The 22,395-nt window shown below is 35.7% G+C and overlaps 1 protein-coding gene across 1 annotated transcript; it reads left to right on the plus strand.

Moving 5' to 3' along the window:
• The first annotated feature begins 3,647 nt into the window (after positions 1 to 3,647).
• LOC107675006 (vertebrate ancient opsin-like) lies at positions 3,648 to 12,904 on the plus strand. The gene is made up of 6 exons (XM_016469185.1): positions 3,648 to 4,314; positions 4,507 to 4,566; positions 5,834 to 6,044; positions 7,404 to 7,521; positions 8,023 to 8,262; positions 11,420 to 12,904. The coding sequence occupies exons 1-6, from the start codon at positions 4,005 to 4,007 to the stop codon at positions 11,678 to 11,680; spliced, it is 1,200 nt and encodes a 399-aa protein (XP_016324671.1). The 5' UTR covers positions 3,648 to 4,004; the 3' UTR covers positions 11,681 to 12,904.
• Positions 12,905 to 22,395: the final 9,491 nt, after the last annotated feature.

A 22,395-nucleotide genomic window follows, 5' to 3' on the forward strand; every position in this document is an offset into this window, starting at 1 on the left:
TAAATAATTTATATAAAGTGACAGTATCAATAACATTGATCTATTGCGAGTTTAAGCACTCTCAAAAAAACAACTATAGTTATAATCACTGAAGCTGTATACACTGTTAAATGAATCGCTTACTTACTTACATTACTTTGTTGTTTATGATGAGAGAATTCGCAAGAGTCCGGAATTCATAATATATTTATATATATATAAATATATATATTTATAGTATAGTTTTTATATATAAAAACCCAAAAGTTATATTTTTGGTAACTGTAAAGACCCTTTCGCACCAAAAGTGAAATGAATAAGCCTCAGGCTGAAGGAAGTGCCTCTGTCTCGCATTACTTGTAATACGTTACCCCCAACACTGGTCACAATGTTGTCTTTAGTTTTATTTTAAAATTGTAGTGTGGTATAAATAACTTTTTAAAAGTATGAATATAATCTCTCAAATAATATGAAGTAAAACTGCATGTATAATACTTAAAAGAATAAATACTGTTAACAATAGATGTAGATGCAGAACACCAAAGTGAAAAACCAACACTACCAAATGTTTCACAGATTGTAATGTGTATTGTGTATTATTATGATTAAATTAGCTTCAGCCATTTCTGAAGTTAACTTGGTTGTCTAGATACACAGAGACATCGAAAGAAAGCTGGGGGCAGAATGAGGCAGATGGAAAGGGGCGATTTAGGGCTTGGGGGGCACATGAGGTCCCTGGAAGGATGGCTGCCTAGTTCCGCATGGCGATTATAACAACATCTGAGCTATTAACATTTTTCCAAGAACTATTTCAAACATTGCATCTGTGCTAAATATATCTTATCAATCCGTTTATCCTCAGTCTGAACTGCTCATCATAAATGGAGTTTTCTAAAATAGCACCTTCTATCACACCTTCTGGTCAAATAAATAATCGCTTTCGTGATTGGTTTGTATCCGTTTATTAAGTCAACAGGAATTCACAAGATAATAAGATTTCAATCAGTCGTCTTCCTGGAAGATGGGTTGACATTTTTCATCTTCATGGCAGAAAGGCCAACCGACTGTGGATTGTATGTGTAATGATTCTGTAGTGGAAAAGGTTGACTGACAATCACTATGTTTACAGAAATTCTTGCACTCAGCTCGCTCATGGCTCCAATACGGCTTCTGCTCAATAAATGTCGCTTGGATTTGTAAAGGTTACATTAGACTTGGGCAGTACCATTAAGCTACAATTGTTTTGTTTGTTTTACGTGACAAGTGCAAAGCTATAAAATTAGCAGACCTCTTGTCACATAAATGCCACCACAAAAAAGGTGAAAACATAAAAGAAAAGAAGTGAGTAAATCAATTCCAGACATCACAATAATCCATTAACCAGAGCATCACGTTAATGCCACAATTTAAAAGTGCTGGTATTAATTAGTTTGTGCTTATATGATGGACAGCCTGTCATCTACTACGGTGAGCCAGAGTCAGAATACTGATAAGAGGGTCCAAGGTAAATGAGAATGTTTAACTGCTCAGCAGGACTAGGGTCATTTTAATGCCACCGCTACCAAGAATCTGCAGCCATACAAAAAAAAAATCAGACAGCTTTCTTGACGTGTCCCATTATGTGTTAAAAGGTCCAGAGGCCCGTATGACTCAGTTGGGCACGTCACTAAGCGACTAGGCACGGACTGAAATTAGTATCACTGGAAATCAAAAAAGTCGATGACTGTGGCAGACACACACACACACACGCACACACAAACATAATCTATCCTCAAAGAAAAAGATCCATACTCAAAGCAACCTTGCACTACTTAGATGAACCTTACTCAAGTTAATTAAATTAGCTCACGATCGACCGAAACTTTCTTTACAGTAAAATAGCAATTAGTCAAAACAATTGAACACTTTTATTTTCCTGTCATGCCTGTGGTTGCAAGTAAATCAATTTCACATGCTATAGTGTTGATCAATCCTCATAGGATGCATAAATTGCTTACATATGCAAGGGCCGTGGCAATGTGTTTCTAAGCATCTGAATAGGAATGACAGTAAGAAATGTTACAGACATTTAAAACACTTGTGTATTGGATATTATCTCAGTTTCTTGCATTTTCCTACTTTCCTTAATTATTTCTTTCTAGGAAATCTGCACAGCTAATTATGCGGTTTAATTTTGTAGCAGATCAATCACTCCTGGTATTTTCCCTCTTGTCGGTTTGAGGCAGGAAAAGGAGGCATTTCAGACATTATCTATGGTAGAAGATCATTTTGACATACTATCATCAAATAATCTCTCATGTCAAAATATTCAGAAGATCAAATATTTTTCATTTTTAAAACTGATATTTTCTTTACTAAGGCAAACTTTGCACAAAAATTAAAATGTATTGAACATTTACTCACTCTCAGGCCATCCAAGATGTAGATGAGTTTCTTCATCAAAACAGATTTGGAGAAATGTAGCATTACATCACTTGCTAACCAGTGGATCCTCTGCAGTGAATGGGTGCCGTCAGAATGAGAGTTCAAACAGCTGATAAAGACATCACAATAATACACAAGTAATCCACACAACTCCAGACCATCAGTTAACATCTCGTGAAGTGAAAAGATGCATGTTTGTAAGAAACAAATCCATTATTAAGACATTTCAAACCTTTGCTTTCAGATGAATATTGACCTCAGTCAATAATATTGCAGTGAAAACGTATATCTCCAGTGAAAAAGTCTTGTCTGAATCAGCAGAGAAATAAGCATAGAACAAGTACCATTTACAAGTGAAAACGGCTAAAACCATTCTAAAAATGTTGGTAGATTTTGATGTGAGTGGACAACATGGGATGGACTTTTTCACCGGAGGAAGCATTATTATGGAGAATGGACTTGTATTTTGGCCAGAAACTATGGTTTAAACTTAAAACACCTTAATGATGGATTTGTTTCTTACATGCAGCATTTGACTTCACACAGCGTTAATTGATGGAATGCAGTCATGTGGATTATTGTGATTTTTTATCATCTGTTTAGACTCTCATTTTGACGGCACCCATTCGCTGCAGAGGATCCATTGGTGAGCATGTGATGTAATGCTAAATGTCTCCAAATCTATTCTGATGAAGAAACAAACTCATCTGCATCTTAAATGGCCTGAGGGTGAGTAAATTGTTAGCAAATTTTAATATTTGAGTGAACTTTTCTTTTAAAACTATAATCAATGATAAGGAAGAACTCTATACTGTTTTGTAGACAGAGCAGGAGCCTGCCGTCCGATGCCCCTGTTGGATTGATTTTGAGTTGCACTTGCACTCCTATGAGGTGCTTGTATTGCATACCCCATTTTTGCACCTTTGGTTGTAATGACACAACTGGTCATGTGATATAAATATGAAGATGCCCATGAGGGGGCAACCTGCTCCATGTAGAATAAAATAGCTTTTATTTTTTTTTTATTTTTAATCTTTTTCTAGAGGAGTGATATGCCTGGAAACTTCATCTCAGGTTGAGTTTTTCAAAGGTACTGTATGTATAAAACTTTCTCATTAGCAAAACGACTGCGTGCACCTTTAAGAGAGCAAAGCGCGTGACGCCCCACTGAAATGTCTCGGTAAACTTGGAAAATGACTTTTCTCATTACCTCGAGGGATTGAGATGGCCATGCTGACAGGCTGCATATATAAAGGAGAACAGCATGAACATGCTTATGCTCAACTGCGGAAGCAAAGCTTGCGGACCTGTGGCATTTAATTGCAACCTTTACGCAAAGGCGCTCTTCTGGACTGCCTCCTCAAGTGGATTGCTTTACTAGAAAAGATTGGAATATTTCGTAAATTAAAAATAAATAAATAATAAGTAAACGTATACAACACACAATAATTTTACACGTATTTATGTGTGTGTGTTTATATTAATCTAATTATTTTTGCAGTCTGCACATTCTGTGTCTTAGTATAAAAACACCTGTCTTGGATTTTCAAGAAGCTCCCTAGTGATGATTTGATGAATTTTTCCTTTTCTTTTTCATCCCAATGCCCGTCCTAATTGCTGTCATGGAATCGTTTGGGTCTTCGGTCACCGAGTCTACCGACATCACCACACCGGACGATCCGTTCTCGGGTCCCCTCAAGTCTGTTGCGCCCTGGAATTACACTTTCCTCGCCTGTCTGATGTTCATAGTGACTTCACTATCTATAACAGAGAACTTCGCCGTTATGCTTGTGACGTTTAGATTCAAACAGTTAAGGAAACCGTTGAATTACATCATTGTTAATTTATCTGTTGCTGATTTTCTAGTTTCGCTGACAGGAGGCACTATAAGTTTTCTAACTAATGCACGAGGTTTCTTCTTCCTCTGTCTGATGTTCATAGTGACTTCACTGTCTATAACAGAGAACTTCGCCGTTATGCTTGTGACGTTTAGATTCAAACAATTAAGGAAACCGTTGAATTACATCATTGTTAATTTATCTGTTGCTGATTTTCTAGTTTCGCTGACAGGAGGCACTATAAGTTTTCTAACTAATGCACGAGGTTTCTTCTTCCTGGGCGTCTGGGCGTGTGTGCTGGAGGGATTCGCTGTGACTTTTTTCGGTGAGTTATTATATAACAATACCGAGACGTGTAACATTTATTACTTTAAACTAAATAGTACATGTTATGCTAATAATAAAATGTATTGTATTTATTTATTAGTACTCATTCCTTTGCTACTAGTCACTCCCAGTGGCAATTCTATTGTTATTGGCAACAAATTGCATATTTTTTGCCATTCTGTTTTGTTGTGGTATGTATTCCACTTGTTGCTGGTGTCTTTTATAGTTTTATTCTTTAAATACTAGTTTTATTTCTTATTTACTACATACCAGTAATTATCCCAGTATATCTGTTAGTAACACGCAAAAATTAATAATAATAAAAAAAAAAACTACTAGCGACTAACTGAATAGATACAATTCACTGTTGGATTACTTTCTTTCTTTGTTATTTATTTTTTGGCAGATTATTTATAATTTCTCTCTCTTTTTTTTTTTTTACCACAAATATAATGGTTAAAATTTGGTTACTATAGTAAAACAATGGTAAATTTGTGGTAACTATAGTTATTGTAGTAGACCATGATAATTTTTCATCTATTTTCATCCATCCGTTCATTTTCCAAACCACAGGGTTTTAGTTATACTGGAGCCCATCCCAGCATTTTAGGCCATAGTCAGGGAAACACCCTGGACAGATGGCCAGTGGTGAATTGTCATAAGTGTAGTAGGCAATTAAATTTTAATAATTAAAAGGTAATTAAAGAGTACTAGTAACCTAAAAAAGATACTATCTAGTTTTACCGATGAATGTTAAAACAAAGCCCTGATTTCATGCATATTGTCTTTGTTTTACTAATCAGCCCATTTCTTCTACGTAAGAAAAAATTTAGCTTTGCTAAATTATAATTAAGGCATAAAAAGTAGAAATTATGAAATGCAAAATCATACTTGTGAGATATAAAGTTGAAATTATGACAAAAGTCAGCTTTTTATCTCATCATTTAGACTTTTTATCTTCACCAAAGCATGATTTTTTTTCTTATGTGGTGGCTTAATGGCTTCCATATGCAATCAGGTAATCAGTGTCTTGTTTGAACTTGAGGAGTTGCCCCTCCCTGCAGTAAACATCCATTAGTTGTTCTTGTATCCCATGCTCATAGCTTTTTATGTAAAATAATTGCGAGCTGGAATCTTATGAATTAATTTTAACAGTCAAAATTACACAGACCTTCTGTTTTCATGTCTTGTTAAATGTCAGTACAGGTACATATTATATTACTGACTCAGTACAGTAATAATGGGTGTACTTTCTTGGTTTCTAGGAATTGTGGCTTTGTGGTCTTTAGCAATCTTGGCATTTGAGCGTTATTTTGTGATCTGTCGTCCTCTGAAAAATGTCTGGCTGGGAGTCAAGCATGCAGCTATGGGTCTTGTTTTCGTTTGGACCTTCTCCTTCATCTGGACAATCCCGCCAGTTTTTGGCTGGAACAGTTATACAGTCAGCAAAATTGGTACCACCTGTGAACCCAACTGGTGAGCTCAAAATACTGTTTCACTGAATCTGCCTACCTTCATTCCTTCATTCACTCACTCTGTTTACCTATTATTTGTTCCTCTCTCGCTCACAGTCTTTCAATCTCTGTCTGTGTTTGTCTGTCATGGCCATGTATGAAGAGAACAACATCCACAATATGATGTTATTGATGAATACTAATGTGCCTTGCACATGTTCCTTAAAGTGGCATCATTTGGATTCAGACAAGGAGTTAAAGTCAAGGCTTCTTCCTGTGTGTTATATTGTGACAGAAAAAAAGGAAACCACTTATAAACCCAAGACTGATTCCATGCAGCCATCAGTTGAAAAATTGCTTTCAAGAGACTGGTACAAAACATTTGTGGCTGTGGCTATGGTTTGGCCTTGGCCTTGGAACGCAAACAGTGCACAAACAATTGAATAGGGAATGCACACTGACACAGAGAAGACCAAGGATGGGGAATATTTTTACCATTGTGGGGCATAGTTACATCCATGTTGATGTTCAATAGAGTAGTGTAGTTTCTGCAGGTGAGAGCTCTGACAGCTAAACAGTAAATGTAAGTTTGTAAATTTTGGTTTCTATTCAGTCTCAGTGATCCAAATTTTGACACTGCCTTGAGCTTGCAGGTGCTTATTACTCAATTATGTTGCAATGTTTGTTTGGACCAAACAAAGCACTTCACAAAGCACACTAAGCATATTATGCAATTGTAAAACATACACATGTGCTCTTAATGTTAAAGATTTGTGAACAACTCATTATTATCCATGCTAATGTTTGTGCTCAAATGGTGTGTTCAAGTCCTCCTGGGAAGTTTGTATTTATCAGTTGGATGTCGTAATTATGAAGTCAAGTGCATTCGAGTCACTTTAGTCGGAGCAAAATGGTGATGTACATGTATCTAAAAAAATCACCTTTAAACTCTAAAAAAATTAACTCTACTTTAAAAAAGTGATATATAAAGAATGTAAGAATGTGCATAAGGTGTTTTTGCTTTAAAAATGTTTTTTTTAATTTAATTTATGAAGATGCTGCATGATGCTATCATATTTTGTACATCCAATTATGCTAGTTTTATTGTAAATAAAAAAAAAAACATAATTTGAACAAAGTTACCATAAATACAGACTGCTTCCATTGCGGCTGACATATTTTCTCACTGACACGACCTCAACTCGGAAACTTGGGGTTTAAAGAAATATTTTCCACTTGTAATTACAACTTTGTGGTGCCATTCATGTGCATTCAACTCGTAAATATGATCTTTTTCTGACATGACTTGAACACACCAAAAGTACCTGCTAGATGACATTTAGGAAAAATTGAGGAGGTCTAAAGTCTCTGTTTTTTTAAGGTACTCAACTGATTACTACGACCACACCTACATCATCACCTTTTTCGTTACGTGTTTTATCCTTCCTCTTGGTGTGATCATTATCTCCTATGGCAAACTTATGCAGAAACTCAGAAAGGTTGGTAATATACTCTTATGTTGATTTTCATTTTTTGTTTTATAGCAGATATAAATGAATAAAGAGGAAAAAAACTTGGTAACACTTTACAATAAGGTTTTCATTTGTTAACATTTAGTAACTAACATAATCTAACAATGACAATTTTTTCTAAAGCATTTTCTTTTTCATTCCAACATTTACTAATACATTTTTAAAATCAAGAGTTGAAAGCCTACTTATTAATGTTACTTAATGGACCTGAGCTGACATGGACTAACAGTGAAACGTTAAAGATGAATCAATACTGTAACAATATATTGCTCGTTGTTAGTTAATGTGAGTTAATGCATTAAATATAGTAAAAAAATGGAACCCTATTGTACAGTATTACCAAAAACTGAATAAAACTGGCAAAACAACAGAGAAGCTTTTGAGGTTCTGTCTGGTGTGCCTAATGTACATTAACATTAACTTACTCTTGGACTGCATTTAATCTTAGAACTCTAATATGTTTAATAGGTGTCGAACACTCATGGAAGGCTGGGTAATGCGCGTAAGCCTGACCGAGAGGTGGCGAGGATGGTCATTGTAATGATAGTTGCGTTCATGGTTGGATGGACACCATATGCAGCATTCTCAATAACTGTCACAGCCTGTCCCACAATTCATATTGATCCTCGCCTGGGCTCAATACCGGCATTCTTCTCAAAGACTGCAGCTGTGTACAATCCCATCATCTATGTCTTCATGAATAAGCAGGTATGTCTTTGCCATTTGTCATCCTTATCTGGCATTTTCGGATCACTTACACATTTTATTAAAAAAGTTTAGGGTGCCACGCTGAGAAAAAATCTGATGAGAGGCTTTTGTATTTTATATATTAAGAATCGATTTGTAGTGTTTTTATGTTTTTATACCATCAATCAATAAAAGACAGAAAAGCAACAAGGAGCAAAGACAGTAAATCTTACATGGCATATATAACGTACAAAATTAAACAACAAACTCACCATGTGACAGCTAAACACATAAGTATTATTTTTTTAATAGAATATGAATATACAATATGTATAAAAACATGTATATCTGTATATCTTTTTTCTTTTCTTTTTTTTTGGGGTTATTTTAGCTGTCTTGTCAGAATTTACTATGCTTTACTAGAAAAGCCATTGCATGAGCAGGTGGTCTGAACTTTTTTTCTTTCATCATATGTCGGCAACAAATCACAGACATCTGATGCTCTTTACTCTGACAGTTTTGGTTGAGGAGATTCCATTTTTCTTAGTTCAAAGGTGTATTATATATTCAAATTTAATGTTAAAATTCACAGATGCATTATGTTCCATATATTCCCATAGAAAAGTGTTGTATATCTCTCGAGTTATAAATCCACCTCAGGAAATGTTTGGGTGCTATAGCTTTCCAAAGGGGAGGTCTTAGGTCCCACAATTCAATTGCTTCAATTGCTTTGTTGTCCTGGGCCTGGTTTAAACCTCTGACTATTTCAATTTTTAAGATGTTCTGTATTCTCAGAGGAGTTACGTATTATGAGTGATACAGTCGGCACAGTTGCTCAATGATATCTTTTTTTTTTTTTTTTTACATATACATTAAGCTCGTAGGAAGATTTCTCCTCAGTGTCCCTGTAGTGTGCCGTTTGATGTAAAGGGCGAATCAGTGATCTTTTGTAGTCATGTGACTCTGATGACCACCCCTAGGATGTGGGTCCCAGGTGGTTTGGAGCGGAGGCTGCTGGACCCCCTGAGCTGTGCACATCTTCCAGAACTAACCCAATTCCTTCCCAGCTGTTCCCAGAATATATTCAGGTCAAGGGTCACAGGGTCGCAAATTTCTCTGATGTGAGAGAGAGAGACAGACTATATTATGGAGACACGAGAACAAACACTCAAGAGTGAGAATAGGGATGGTTTATATAGCATCAGTAATGCTGCATTGTGTTTGTTTTGATATCGCAAGAGCTCTTGAGCATATGGAGAATCCTACAAAAATGGAACATATCATATATAGGCTTTTTTATTGAGGTTTGCTGTTATTTGGTGTATTCAATAAGAATGCAAAGTTGATTGTCAGTCTTTTCTGAAATGGATCATATATAGAGTTGATAGATTCGAAATATAACATATACAGCTAGATTTTATTGTCTTTTTCAGTTGTCCTGGTATAATCAAGTGTTAGTTATTATGCATTAGGTAACATGAACAATATTTTTTTAGTATTTATTCATCTATTTTAATGTTAATTCATGAATATACAATTGTTCGTATTTGTTTATAATATATTACTGTTAATTTATGTACAAATTGTAATATTAAATGAAATATTAAAACGTATTAGCTGTAAAAGTATATGAACTTAGACTAATAAATGCTGTAGATGCTTTGCTCATTTTTAGTTCATAACAAAATGAACATTATTGTAAAGTGTTATCGTGCTTAATTTAACATTTTAACAGCTTATGTTGTTGTATAAGCAGTTAAAGTTTTCTGTGACTTTCCATTTCAGATCAGTGCAGTTTGTCTTTGTACCTTCTGCTTGTATTATTCTGTAAATGTATACCGACCATAGTGTTTCTCTGCATTACAAATTTGACCAAGAGTGTAGCTGGTATTATAATTACCCATGGTACCTAATTTTCATCCAGTCCAACCAAAACCTTGAGGAAATGAATATATTTACTTCTCATGACCTTATCTGCTTTAATTAAGGTCAAAATGTCCTTGTTTTTACATAGAATACATCTTGCTTAATGACCTTTTCCTCGTTTCAATGCTGGCAAATCCAATGTGTTTATTCATATTTTTATATCACACAAAGAAACCTGAAATAACACAGAATCTTTGAGATGAGTGTTGAGTGCTGTAGGCTCCCTTAAGCTCAGAAGCACTCTGTCAACATCAGACTGGTGAATGAAAACATCTGAATTCAATTTCTCCTGGCCACGGTTTGTTATCACCCTGGGTAGTGAGAGTAACCAAGTAACAGAGAACAGAAGAAGATTTATCAACAGAGGGCCACCATGCTTGTTCTCACTCATGAAGTAAAAAGTCAGAGGAGGTGAACAATTTTGGCCTGGAATCCTAAAGGAATAGATAAAAAAAAAAAAAAAGAAAGAAAAGAAAGAAAGAAAAGAAAAATGCTGAAAACGTACCCTCAGGCCATCAAATATGTTTAGCATTACATCACTTGCACACCAATGGATCCTCTGCAGTGAATGGGTGCCGTCAGAATGAGAGTCCAGACAGCTGATAAAAACATCACAATAATCCATAAGTAATCCACACAACTCCAGTCCATTATTAACTTATTTTGAAGTGAAAAGCTGCGTGTTTGTAATAAACAAAATCCATAATTTTAATGTCAAACTGTCACTTCTGGCCAAAATTCCAGTCTATAATACATAATAACACTTCCTTCAGTAAAAAATTCCATCCCCTGTTGTCCTATCACATCAAAATCCACCTACATAGTTGTTAAGCACTGTTTTGGACTGTTTGATCCATGCATATTTCTCTCCTGATTCAGACGAGACAACTTTTTCACTGGAGAAAGCAATGATTAGAGGAATCATATTTAGGCAGAAGCAACAGTTTGAAGTTAAAAACACCTTAATAATGGATTTGTTAATTACAAACACGTAGCTGTTAATTGATGTCCTTGTTTTTACATAGAATACATCTTGCTTAATGACCTTTTCCTCGTTTCAATGCAGAAGTTGTGCAAAGGTCTAACTACTGAAAACAAATTTCTACATGGTGGCACAGAGACTGGAAATATTAACTGTTGAGTTCATAAGAAGCATAATTAATAGCATAATTAAAATTATGTGTGTGTCATTTCTTTGATATGGAAAGACCATGATCCTTATTTACATTGAATCCAACATTCTTTCTCTCAGTTCAGGAAGTGCCTGATCCAGATGTTTAAAGGAAATGTCACCAATCTGGACTCCACCAATCTGAACCTGACATCAGACAAAGGGGCCATCACTGCCACAGCAGAGAGTCACCTTGGAGAGATGTCCACCATTGCAGCTCGCGTGCCTATGTCCATGTGCAACATGGAGAAGAGTGAGGATGAAGAGGAAGAGTCAGAGCAAAGCGGGAATGAAGGTCCAAAGCAGCTCCCTTTATCGGATAGTCGAGTGTGTCCTTTGTAGAGAAGGACTAGTCTGTCTGAATAAATGTATACCTTTAATCTTACCTGTTGTCTAACTAAAGCATAAATCCTACAGTTGTTACCTCTATTGGAATGCATATGTTAGAATGTATTGTTTGTGTTTTCACACGTTCCTTGTTTGTTGTTCGTATTTCTTTATGTTGTGGCGATTTGCAGTCTTGGCGTACTGTGTACTTGTCGGTATTGCGATATTACCTTACATAAACATGAAGGAGGCAGGCAATACATTTCCATACTGTCCTCTGAACGAACGCTATTTGTTTTTCTGATCTGTCTCCTCTCACTACGGTATATTTCTGATTGCACACTAGTACCAGTGGGGATGTTTTGTTTGTTTGTTTTAATGGCAACTGAAATGAAAGAATATAGTATTGCAATAGCTTTCAGGTCAGAATACTGACTTTCATTTTATGATCATTAATAGTCTACTTAAAAAAGATATTGGTTCAAAAACCAAAGGAGAAAGTGATCCTTCGTTGTTGAGATAAATCACAGGAGTCTTAAAGCAAAAACAACACAAACAGCCGAACACCAAAATTAAAATTGCTATTCTTGAAAATATAAAATAATCACTCAGCTTGTGATATTTGCTCCTCCCCCGGCTTCTTCTGGTTGGACCGCTGTTTTAAAACGGACATTGATGAGCTGCTCTGTATCACAAAATCTAAACCTGACCAAAGACGGTCATTCTAGTGCATGTTTACATAGAAAAAAAACAAAACAATAAAAGCTCATCTACACATCTCAGAATCTTACACAAACTGCTGTTTGATACCATAACAATTCATTTAGTGAACTAACGGGTCAAACAGGTTTGGCAGGGTATCTGCTTTGCAATATAGTAATAAACCATGCAATTAACATCCTCATCTGACGATTCAGTTTCTTGTCTATTGTTGAATTTGCGGTCTTGTTTTGAAAGGTTTAATGACGCAAGAGTGTTTATCAAATTGTATGTATTTAGTAGCCTATGGTGCACTTTGGTGTATTATTGCTTGTGAGTTTGAATGAACTGTCTGAATGTCTTATTAGGCCATAATGTTCGTTGTTTGCTCACAATTTCTGTCCAAACTGAATATTGATAATTGATGTTTGTCTGCGGCATGCCAAGTAATGTTTTACTTGTGTATTGTTTTTCAATGTCTTGGAGTCATTTAGATTTGGTGTCATATTTCAATTAATATGATTTTTCACATTTATTTTTTAAAACATGTCAGTGTTGTTGAACACTAATAAAATAACTCGCAATAACTTTCCAGAGTGGTCACTACTTATTATAGTTCAACACAGAGGCACATTGTGAATCAGTAATGAATATATATATATAAAAATATGAATAAACACATTGGATTTGCCACAGTACTATATGATTAGAGGAATCATATTTAGGCAGAAGCAACAGTTTGAAGTTAAAAACACCTTAATAATGGATTTGTTAATTACAAACACGTAGCTGTTAATTGATGGACTTGAGTCATATAGATTACTTGTGGATTATTGTAATGTTTTTATCAGCTGTTTGAACCTCAGCTGTTCTGATGGCACACATTTACTGCAGAGGATTCACTGCTGTAATGCTAAATGTTTTTCAAATCTGTTTCAAGTCATATATTGGATGGCTTCATTGGCCCGAGGGTGATTAAATTTCCAGCAGATTTTGGGTAAACTATTCCTATAAATCCTATGTTACCTATATCAGCAACAAAGACAACAATGTTTTCTTCAAACTCAGAGCTTATGGTAAATACATCATACAGCAGATGAAAGTGGCCTCAGCAATGGGCATGAACAAAGATGTCTTCTGAACAAAGGTACCTTTCCCCTAAAGCATTAGCAGACATTCCAAGGCATTCGATCGGACTTATGAATTTCAAATATTATTCCTAGTATGTCATACAATTCTGTGTGATCAATGACAATTACAAAGACCTCAAGATTAAAGTAGATGGGTTTAAAAGATGACATTTTTGCAGCGCTTTTGAGCCCTTGATGTGTATCAGTGATATAGTCATTAAAACAGTGTGAATACATCATGCCCTATAGCATATAAATTTTTTATGTGACATATACATCATAAACATTCATGTTACTATCCTCAGGGGATAGTTTGTGTGTGTGTGTGTGTGTGTTAAACATTAATAGAAAGAGACAGAAGATATATATATCCACCTAGTTTTTTTTTTTAAATAATGCTGTGCTATAACATGAACATTAGGTCAGATCTTATCACTTCGAACTTATAAGCTTACCCATAATACAACAGGTTTTGCAACAGGTTTTCACACTGAAATATCTATAGATTTAGTCACACTTATAAACGTGCCTGGCAAAACAAGAAATGAAATATATATGGTTGGATTTTCATTGCATCTTTACAAGCATAAAATATTTATTTAATTGCTTTAATTGTTTTTAATAAAATCTTTGCTTGTTACAGTTAAATGATGACCCAGTGATGCTGTTCCCTTTGTTAGAATATTACGCAAACCACCTAAATATGCATGGAAATACATGTCTGGCTACAAAATCTTTTGGTGTTTTGGTTTTACATTATTATTTTGTCTTGAAATGTTGAATTTTGTCCATGTCTTTGTCTCATTTCTATGTTAATTTTCAGAGCTTGTATTCTTCTGTGAAGGTTTCAGATTGGTATGAATTTCAAGATTTCTTGCTATAGAAATCTGCAGTGCCTGAGGTGCTCTGCAGTTACAATTCATCGGGCATGCTGAACTTTTTTGGTGGGAACTACTAATAGGAAATCTCCAAAGCAATGTGATAAGAACAGGCTTAGCTTGGTCACGAGGCCAACATGCCTGTTTACACAAACAGCAATGAGGTGACTGTAGGGCTCACTTGAAATTAATTACTTTCTGCAATTTTCTCTTTCATTTGAAGGTAGTGGAATGTCATGTGTGTATTTTTTCATGCCATTTAACACACAGTATCTACTTTGTGAAATCATCAGTAAAAGAAAAACAGTGTTGCCGGGAATTCTAATTTGCGACTTACAAAAATGATAAATGTCTGTTAACAGTCTAGATAGCATTTTACATGATACTTCAGACTATATTGCTGCTTTATTAAATGAAACAAAACTGTTTTGCCTAATAAGCAATTAAATGGGAATGGGATTTGTAGTCTTAGCATGTAATCAGCTCTCAAAGCAGAACAAATAAGATATTTTTTTTTCTTTATGGTAGACTAAGAACATCTTGTATGCACAGAAACAGCCCTTGGGGTCCCCATATGAGGAAAAGCACATCTGTCCTATATAAACACACTTTTAAATCTGTGCAGGAATGTCTTATATGAGGTAAAATTAAACTTCAGATGTGCACAGATATATGGCAATTCCAATCCATAAAACATAGAGGAGTCAGCAGCATTTAGCCAAACTTAATATTCCTGAAATATTCGATAGTACATGCACATAAGTTAGTTTAAAATTAAAAGTGTGTTTTTGTAGTTTACACAGATATTATAATGGTATAATTTCTAAAAACTTGCATTTTGAAACTTGTTTTCAAATGTTTGCCTTTTCAGGCCCCCAAAACGCTAACAGGCAAAATGCATTAAAAAGTTTTCCATATTTAATTGAAAACTGTGTCGTGAACTCCACGAGATACAGTGTTGTCATGGACGATGGTGAGTATTGAAATTATTCAGGGTATAGCACCATATTTACTTTTTGACAGAAAGGAAAATGAGGCTAAGAGAGATAGAAGTGCAGAGCGTTCAATGGATCGTACTGTTGTTAAACAACACCTATTGTTCAACTAATGAAACATCGTTCTGAAAAAAACTCAGAAACATAGTTTTGTGTTATTATGAGTTATGAAAAATATGGGTTACAGAATCCTTCTACAGTGCGTGCCATTGTAAAGAATGCAAGTATATCCTTCATAGCCCTGTTTTCATCCTCGTCTATCCTGGTGTATTATAGAAAGACTTTAATATTAGGAAATATCTGAACACCGAACGCCTCAGGTGACCAATCAGAATCAAGTAGCCTATTCCATAGAGCCATGTAATAACGTATAATGTTCCATTCCTGAGAAGATATTAAATGTTTACCGTATAATTGACCATCCATTATTATCTGCTCGTATCTGCCATGGGTTAGATTATGGTTTCTGCTTGAATTGTGAAGATTCATAGCCTACTAATGAACATCTCAGATAAGGGTTCCAAGTTCACTATACAGAACAATGAGAGCAGGCATAGTTGATCTTCACCTCACCCCAATCTGCATTTGTCCAACAGCTGAAATGCAGGCTAATTAGATAACACTCAAAACAATCAGTGATAAATTAAGAATCACATAAAAAGGATTCTGAGGTAGATTAATGAGGAGTGGCTCATGTAAATTTCCTGTTTTAACTTCTCATTGAACTTTGCTGAGGAAGTCACAGAGGACATTGTTAGTGCCGTCAACTCAATTACCTCTCATCATAGCTAAAAAAAGAAAGAAAGACACACGGTGAGAATAGGCTAATTAATCCAATAATGACAGTACATGTTGAAATGTGACCCAAATGGATGATGATGTGATAAGAAATTAATGCATACTGACACCAGCATGTTGTTTTTTTTAATTTTTTATTTGACATGATTTATTCAGTAATGAATCCATCCTCTGCTTCAAAAGGAATATAATTTACATAGCTGGTGTTTTGATTTTCTCTGTGCAATCCTCTGTTGGTTTTTCCTACATGGGATTTAAAAATCTCCCCCTCCTACTCACAATCTGGCCATTCCACTGCGGGATAATTAGCGCCAAATTGTGGACTTTAAAAATGTAGAAAGAAATGGGATGAGAATCCCGTGGAGATACAAGCAGGCATTGTAATGAGGTTAGCTGGGACGTGAATCAGCATTGGCATGCAGAGATCTGTGAATGAATGTCGACATGAGCCTGTGGTCGTGGTGATGGTGCATATATCAAGACCATCATCACTGAAGAGGTCAAAAGATAGTCTAGGCTTCAAAAACGGCTCATAAATAAATAAAATAAACATTTATAAAAATAGCCTTAAGGTGCGGACATCTAAAGTCGAGGTTGACATTTCGGTATGTTTCCTGACCTGGCATCTGTGATTTGGCAACTTGTTTGTAGTATTTGAAAGTCAGTGGCAGACCAAAGGGTGAGAGAACAACAAACACCAGTGGGATCAAAGCTAATCCATCAAAGTGTGTTGGTCGAGGAAATTAGTCTGGGACGGAAAGATAACTTCATATAAGGTCTGTTTATTACTCTCTGCCTGCCCAGTCCTTACATAATTGCAAATTCTACCATTCACTTTTGATTATAATGATGCATGTCTTTTAGTGGAAAGTCTGTGGTTCATTTAGAATATCTATAACCCCAGTAATTCTGGTTGTCAACCAATCTGATTGGACTTCTAGAGACCAAAGAGGTTAAAATTTAATTCTTTACCTCAACAAAAGATTCTTAGAAAGCATTTCATCAGACTGTTTTATCAGTCAAACTGACATCATAAACTCACAAAGCCATATAAGACACAGACAGCTAAAAGATATTTCACCATACATCAAATTTGTGTAAATATGTTTCTGACATCCTAAGCAACAGATTTAGCTACAAAGCTTCATATTAGGCATTAGAGTAAAAACCTCAATGCATAAAGCAAAAAGACAAATAAAAAGCATTTTTCCATTTAATTGTATTTTTGCATTTATGTCATTGTTTCAATGCAACATTCTATTATTATGTTTAGTTTTGGTTAGTTCTAATTGTCATTTAATATTAGTGCCAAAAATAGTGCTTTATGGGATTGATAAAAAAACAAAAACTTCATCAAATAATTGATTTGTATTTACTATTACAATAATTTTGATTATAATGTTGATTATATTATTGTGAAATATAATAATAATAGTTATTATTTAATAATTAGATTATTACATTTAATAACAACAACAATAATAGTAATAGTGGCAAGTAAAAGGATTTTTAATTAAGGCTGTTTGAAGATAAATCATTCACAAATAGTTATTCGTGGGAATCATCTCAACAAAAAAATGTGATTATAATTATTAAAAACCATAATTTTAATATTAAATCATATTTAATATTAATGTTAGTATTCAGAATTGCTAAGTAATATATTAAATTAATTTAAGGTTGTGTGAATGTGGCCTTTTTCTTGTTTCACTTCTTTTGAGTCCACTAGAGAGCACTGTTACATCACACTCACTGCACTTGTCTCAGCTTCATTCTGCAGCATGTCATAGTTTCACTGACTATCGTCTCGAAATTGAATTAAAAAAATTACAGATCTCTTGCTCCTATTTGCCTCAGACGTTTATTATGGCACAATTGGCCATTACATGTTTGCACACAAAGCATAACATTTTCAATTTCAATAACCACACGCTGACTCCTGCTGTATAATGAATGTATCATGAGTCACTGAATCATGAAATCAAAGCGTTTCACTGCCTGCAGAGCAAAGGCTTGCTCAATACCTCACCACGCTCACCGTGAGACTCAGCTGCAGTTACCATTTATATTTATTTTCTACCTTCTTTTTTGAAAAAGCACTGCTGAAAAGGCAGTGCTCAAGTGTATATTCGGCACGTAATGAAAAAGCGAGAAAATCCAACAGCATTTTACATCTAACAATCTAACACTACTGTGATAAATAATTCACAGATTAGAATCAAAGACTGTACTTTGATGCCCTAAATGAACATGAACAGATTCTGACAGTCAGTATTAACAGAGTAAAGAGAAGTTTTTCTCAGTGGGTTAGAGTGTCTGTTTCACCTGTTTTGAAAATCTGACCTATCTGCTCAAGATACCAGCAGTTACAAACTGTCATCTTTACATGATGAAAACAGATTCATAGCGCATCTTGTCATGCAGGACATACCCATGTGCTTACCCTCAAATCAAAGGATGTGTAGGCCCTATGTAGAGTGGGTATACTAGGTTTTCAGTATGCCTTGTCTGTGTATTTTGTGTGTTTGTGTGAAAGTGAAAATGGAGAACAGGGGTGGGTGGCGGGGGCGACACAGGCATAAGATTCATGGCTTTGAGTCAAAACGCTGAGCCCTCAGCGATAGAACGGCCTCTCACGCCTCTGTGGTGCTGCTTTATCTGTGCTCAGCTCATTCATAAGCCAACGTGCTGCAGGGTCACATGGTGCAGATGGCCAATCTCGTCCCTCATGGTTCACATAAACTTCACAACTATTAAGCAGTTGTTGTTTTTCTTGATAGCATGATTGAGTGCTTCAGTTCAGCATTCAACACAATCATCCCTCAACAGCTCATTCACAAACTGGTCCAGCTGGGGCTCAACACTTCGCTGTGCAACTGGCTGTTGGACTTTCTGACTGGAAGACCTCAGGCAGTTCGGGTCGGCAGCAACACATCCAGCACCATCACACTGAACACTGGGGCCCCCCAAGGATCACACACACACAGTCACTTTAATCAGTCTAAATAAGCTCTTTTTGCACTACAAATCATTATATCTGCACTGTTGTTTACTTCACTGGTCTGCACTCTATCTGCCATGTGCCGTGTGCTGCTTTATATATATATATTTTTTTATATTTTTATTTTTTTATTTTTTTTTTTACATTTGACCTTATTTGTATATTTGTATAGTTGTATTTTATATTTAATCTGTATATCTGTATTTATGTTCTACTGTTAGTGTTACCTGTATGCACCAAGGGTCTGAGAGTAACGCAATTTCAATTCTCTGTGTGTATGTGCTGTACATGTGGAAGAATTGACAATAAAGCAGACTTGACTTGACTTGACTTGAGTGCCTTTTAATGCGTAGCGTAAGGCTGTTACCCAGTACCAGAATTGTTTCTACACTAATTGAATGGTTTTATGCAGGTTAAGCAAAACATACATTCATGTCACATTTTTAAAGCTTTTGGCAAAATTACAATACGGATTGATTCCAATTACAGCATGTCAACACAAAATATATAATATGTTCAGCCCACAGACTTGCCTTGAGGCATTATAAAGCTTAACATTTTTTTCTACCTGCAAAATATGTAATTTAGTAACGTAGCATGAAACCATGGGATTTTTATAATGCCATAATACCATGATATTGCTGACATAATTGATCCAAACAAACACTGATAAAATGACTGTCAGGAAGTTTTCAAACTTTATTGGTGTTATATTAAAAACGTGATTCGTGCAGACAGTAGCAGCAAAGTGCTGCAAGTTGTTAATAATGTTCATTAAGTGCAACAGCACTTAAGAATACAGGTAGAGTCACATTTAAAGACAAGCACATGCTCATTTGAGCAGAATGATCACAAATTGCACTTAGATTGTATGGTTTATTCTGTTGTATCCCTTTAATGTGGTGGGCTTAGAAACGGTCTAATTAGAACAGCTTTTTTCCCCCCTGCTTTAAGTCCTTTACTGAAAAAAAACAAACATGAAATGCTGAGGCAGTCATCATCTTCATAAAAAAAAAATATTATATATATAATTTACAGTGTGTATGGTACACACCTGGTGAAAATATATATAATTTATATACATTTCTCCAAATTATAAAAATTAGTAATTTAGTAATATCCATTTAAACATGTCAAAGCAGTCAAAAAAGGATGGGAAACACTGTCTACTGCTTTTTTTCATGTCTGCTGTAATGAGATCTGTCTATGTTTGTGTGCAGGCTTTTTAACACAGGCTTGCTACATTACCAGGAAAAACGAAAACACCTGGTTTCAGCACCTATAACAGCAACTTTTTGCCAGGGGACATTTTCATTTATAGCAAATAATGAGTTTACTTGACACAATACTTCACTTTTTAATGTAGCAAAAAAAAAAAAAAAATTCTAAATCCACTTTAGACCTGATAGGTGTGTTGTAACTAGCAGATAGCACTGCCGGCTTCTTGAGCGGATCATAATCATGTTTCCTGAAATGGCACTTAGACAGGCCCAGTCACACCGCATGCGGATTATCCAGATTTATGAGACATCCTCTTTACTGCACTGGAAGAATGTGGCCCACAGTTTTAGATAAAAACCCTAGATGGTAGGAACAGACAGCATGAGGAATCATTTTATGAGGTGGGAGTAAGCATATAGGCCTACATCAATCGTGTCTAAACACATTAGACTTATCAGAAGAAAAGGTCTGAAGTTTTCCACTGGGAATGGGAAAAAAATGGCTTGAGGATGTAATGAGGAGGACGAGAACTAACAGAAACTGTATATAGCAAACAAACATATACAAATATCACATAATTGGGAACAGGTTTATGGGCTTACATTTCTGCCACAATTCTGCGCGCGAAAGATCATATTTTGAGCGCACAACAGTGCATTTTGCACGTGCGCGATCTGAGTTTTGTGGAGAAAATTTTCGTTTCGCAAAGAAAAAAGTATTTAGCGCGCACGAAAATCAATTTTGCATTTAAAATAATTTTTTGGATGTGTGCAGACATTCTCTTTTGCGCGTGCAACGTTTCACTAGCTTGCTCCCTTGATGCCCGCCCTCTGTGCTCTCTAAATGCCAACAGCTCGCGTGCTCAACACAACCCAGCGTTACAATGTGCCATAATTCCAGCCAATCAGAGACCGAGTTGTAACGCTGGGTTGTGTTGAGCACGCAAGCTGTTGGCATTTAGTGAGCACAGAGGGGGGGCATCAGGTGAGCAAGCTAGTGAAACGTAGTGAAGGTCTGCACACATCCAAAAACGTATTTTAAATGCAAAATTGGGCAGAAATGTAAGCCCATACAGGCTGAGATCATTAAGCCAGTCATGACTCCAAATCTCAATAGTACAGTGATAATGACCTCTGGTGTTGAGACAGTAACATTACATCTATGACAATTTGCTAATGCTTTGATCTGTAGCATTTTTTGAAAGTGGCTTGGTTCATATTTATGAACCTCTTTATTAGCTACATAAAAAAATCTGGTCAACAGCAGCTTTAGTTTTACCAGAGATGTGCCCGAGGGAAACGTGGTTTATGGTCTGGAATAAGAATGAGGTGAAACTTTACTGCAGTGTAACGAATCTCCTGCATTTCTACAGACAATCTTAACAGTCTAACTGTGAAAGAATTATTGCATACTTTTAATCGAGCACTATATCCAGAACAAACCATTTATTCTGCTTATTCGTTACATTAGATGTTCATAAAATGTTATTCATCTATCAAAGCTAAATTCCCAGACAGCAACATAGTGTTGGCCCAGATCCGGCCCACATCTGGCCCGCATGGATTTCACATGGGCCAGATGGGGGCCGGATCTGGGCCGAAACTGTCTGCTGTCTGGGTTGACTCCACAAACAATTTAAAGTGTCTGTTTTTCTAACTGATTACCAACTAATCCGATTACACTAATTCACTCATAAAAATACTGCTAAAAGCATTAGTGAATGCCTGAATTTATGATTTGCCAAGCTGATATAACAGAGATGTTATACCAGTTCAATGAGATCCCTCCCTATAAAAATTCTGAGCAGATGCATAAATCTGTTTGAAATTAAATCAAGAGGCTTGGATGGGTGCCAGAGCACGCTATTGCGCTGATGGTCTCATTAGACATGTAATTGTTGAGAAGACTATTCACCTACAGGCTGGTTCACAGTGCTCTAATAAAAAAAGGGTTAACGCACTGATCAAAACATAAAACTAGGCTTAAAGGATATACATATATACATATA

The sequence above is a fragment of the Sinocyclocheilus anshuiensis genome, unplaced genomic scaffold (genome assembly GCF_001515605.1).
Source record: "Sinocyclocheilus anshuiensis isolate Anshui unplaced genomic scaffold, SAMN03320099.WGS_v1.1 scaffold1572, whole genome shotgun sequence".
In the NCBI taxonomy this organism is placed as follows: domain Eukaryota; kingdom Metazoa; phylum Chordata; class Actinopteri; order Cypriniformes; family Cyprinidae; genus Sinocyclocheilus; species Sinocyclocheilus anshuiensis.